Source organism: Berghia stephanieae, chromosome 1 (assembly GCF_034508935.2).
Source record: "Berghia stephanieae isolate SIO BIC M18660-M18661 chromosome 1, UCSD_Bste_1.3, whole genome shotgun sequence".
Taxonomy (NCBI): Eukaryota; Metazoa; Mollusca; class Gastropoda; order Nudibranchia; family Aeolidiidae; genus Berghia; species Berghia stephanieae.
The window spans coordinates 13392686-13395185 of NC_088360.1; the positions used below are offsets into that span (position 1 = coordinate 13392686).

At 34.0% G+C, this 2500-nt stretch overlaps 2 protein-coding genes across 3 annotated transcripts in view; both read right to left on the reverse strand.

Moving 5' to 3' along the window:
• LOC144968321 (dynein axonemal intermediate chain 3-like) overlaps nt 1–2500 on the reverse strand; it is a 43235-nt gene that overhangs the window by 10177 nt on the left and 30558 nt on the right. The gene's annotated exons all lie outside the window — the stretch shown is intronic.
• LOC144963452 (uncharacterized) overlaps nt 1–2500 on the reverse strand; it is a 3782-nt gene that overhangs the window by 449 nt on the left and 833 nt on the right. Inside the window, exons 2-4 of the mRNA XM_078897536.1 lie at nt 1623–1783; nt 232–1270; nt 1–126 (exon numbers count right to left, since the gene is read on the reverse strand). The exon at nt 1–126 is cut by the window's left edge and continues 449 nt beyond it. Coding sequence (XP_078753662.1) covers nt 1–126; nt 232–1270; nt 1623–1783 — 1326 coding nt within the window. The remainder of the gene's footprint in view (nt 127–231; nt 1271–1622; nt 1784–2500) is intronic.

Sequence of the window (2500 nt, forward strand, 5' to 3'; positions counted from 1 at the left end):
GTCCCACTATCTTTTTCTGATCTCTTGATGTACCATCAAAATGAAACGTAGCATTTTCAGATTTTAAAACATTTTCAACAGTTTGCATATTTGAAAGGACAAAAGCCTCATCACACATGTTTAAAACTGTTTGAGCACAAGGTAAATTTTCAGAAAATACATAATGAAAAATATTGCTTGATACAATATCAATTACTTTTTTTACATTTTTAGCTGAGACACCTGTCTCACAAACTAAGGCGATGACAGCTTTCCTGACATCATCAGAATATTCATTATTTTTAGAATTTTTAATTTTAATTTCAAATGGATTAGCTTCTAAATCTTCATATCTGATGATCTCTTTCTGTAACTCATCTGTAAGGTATTTATTTTTTGACTTCATTTTCTGTAAGGACAAATCTTTCTTATTTAAATCACTGTGTAAAACAGATATAGTTGAGCAATAATCTTTACAAATTTTGTCATGCCCAGCTTTAATTTCTTTTAACTTTAAATCTTTTTTCTTTAATTCAGCTTCAAACTTTTCTTCTAATTTAGACACAGTAACTAAAGCTTTATCCTCAGCTGAACTAAGTTTCTCTTTCAGTCCTTTTACCTCCTCCAGTAGAGAAAATTTCTCCGATTGAATATCACGTAGTGCAGATTCAACAATTAGAAGTTTTTCATTCAAAGACTGAATCAAATGTAACTGGTCATCTTTCAGCTTTGGAGTAGTTGGAGTTGGACTAGATCGTAGTGGGGTGGGTGGGCGAGGCGTAGGGTGCTCTTGTAATGGCAATGATGAAGGCTGTAGATGTGAGGGTGGTTGTGGAGACGAAGAAAGGGAAAATTTTGATAGCAGAAATTGCTGAAGCCTTTCAGGATGTTTGGTCTTGTTGCTCCTGAGTCGTTCATACTCTTTGAATGTTTTTTTTAGGACACAAAAAAGTTTAGAATTGATGCTCAGTCCAGATAAATGACAAACCCATTGAGCCGTTGTGTTTGAACTTAATCCCATATCCCTCCTGGAAAGTTCAATATCAATAACTAATCCGTTATCGATGTGTTTCAAATCCAGTGAAGATGCAGGCGGAAAGGGCAATGAAGCACGGGTGATGCCAAAACTCGACAACTTATCCGAAATAAAGTCGAAGTCAACCCCACATTCCAGGAACGACAGATCATGCCGTTGCATGCAGAATCTCTGGTAAGCACGCTCCACTGCATGCCTTATCCGTGATCTGTGTGATGCAAGGTCTGGGGATATCCGTAGAAGACAGTCTTCAATCTGAAATCAAATTATTTGAAAAGATGAGACAATGGCAATACAACACAATTTTACATTGTCAATTGTTACCTAACTCTGTACCTTTCTCGTTAGCAATGCTTACTCATATGTACAGTGAATCCCACTAGGCACTGAAATGCACCAATACCCCTTCATATGATCCTCACCGATTTCTTCCTGTAACAAAACATCTTAATCTTAGCCAGCAAAAAAAAAATTTAAAAAAGCGGTCAGAGAACAACTGTCTTGACTTTGCTCACTTCTTGACAATGGATGATCACATGATAGCTTTGGGAAACTTCTCTGAAAAAAACGTGATTACATATAAATGACGAAATAAAAATATAGTCACCTCCTTCCAAGATTTTTTTGATGAGCAGTTCTCCGATTCCTGCTTCAAAAAATAAAGCTGTACAAGTAACTTCTGGTTCACTTTTATTGGTGGCAAATCTGGTCGTCTACCTCTCCCAGATACCAAAAAGGTATTTTTTAACCCTTGGTAAACATCATCATCTGAGGAAATATATCAAAATGAAAATTACTAATTTTATCATTAAAATCAAAATCTTCCTTACACAAACATTGAAATAGATACACGTTATTATTATCCCCAATAAATAAAAAATACCAAACAATAATCTGAATCTGATGAATAGGCAATAATTACAACATGAATATGAAAAAAAAAAGTCATTTGCCATGGTAATAGCTAGTAATAATAAGTACCAGGCAGTCTGGTAGCGCACAATTAATATTTGATCTACTGAAATTATATTGAAGGATCACAATAGTCATATAACTTTATAAACAAATCAGTCCACATCCAAATTATTGACAGGGGTCTGAGCCCATCCAAAGCAAAGTTTCATAACATAATTTTTTTTTAAAAAAGCTTACTATTGCTGTAAAGTCACATACGCCTCTATAATAATAATAATTAATGATAATTTCTTAACCAATAACCTTAGAACGCATTCGAACTAAAACAAAACTAATGTGAATCTCGATAAGTTGTCCGCAATGGACTCGTCCGAAACCTGAATTGAGTGTCCGCCATTTTGAAATCAAGATTTCATCGCCACAAAAGTCTAGTGTATTAAGATGACAAAATACAGCTGTATTATTCATTAAAATAAAATTTAGATTGGTGTCATATAAAATTAGATAACTGATTAAAGTCTTACTGGTATTTGTTTAGGGGAAAATATAACATAAAAAAATACAAAGTGC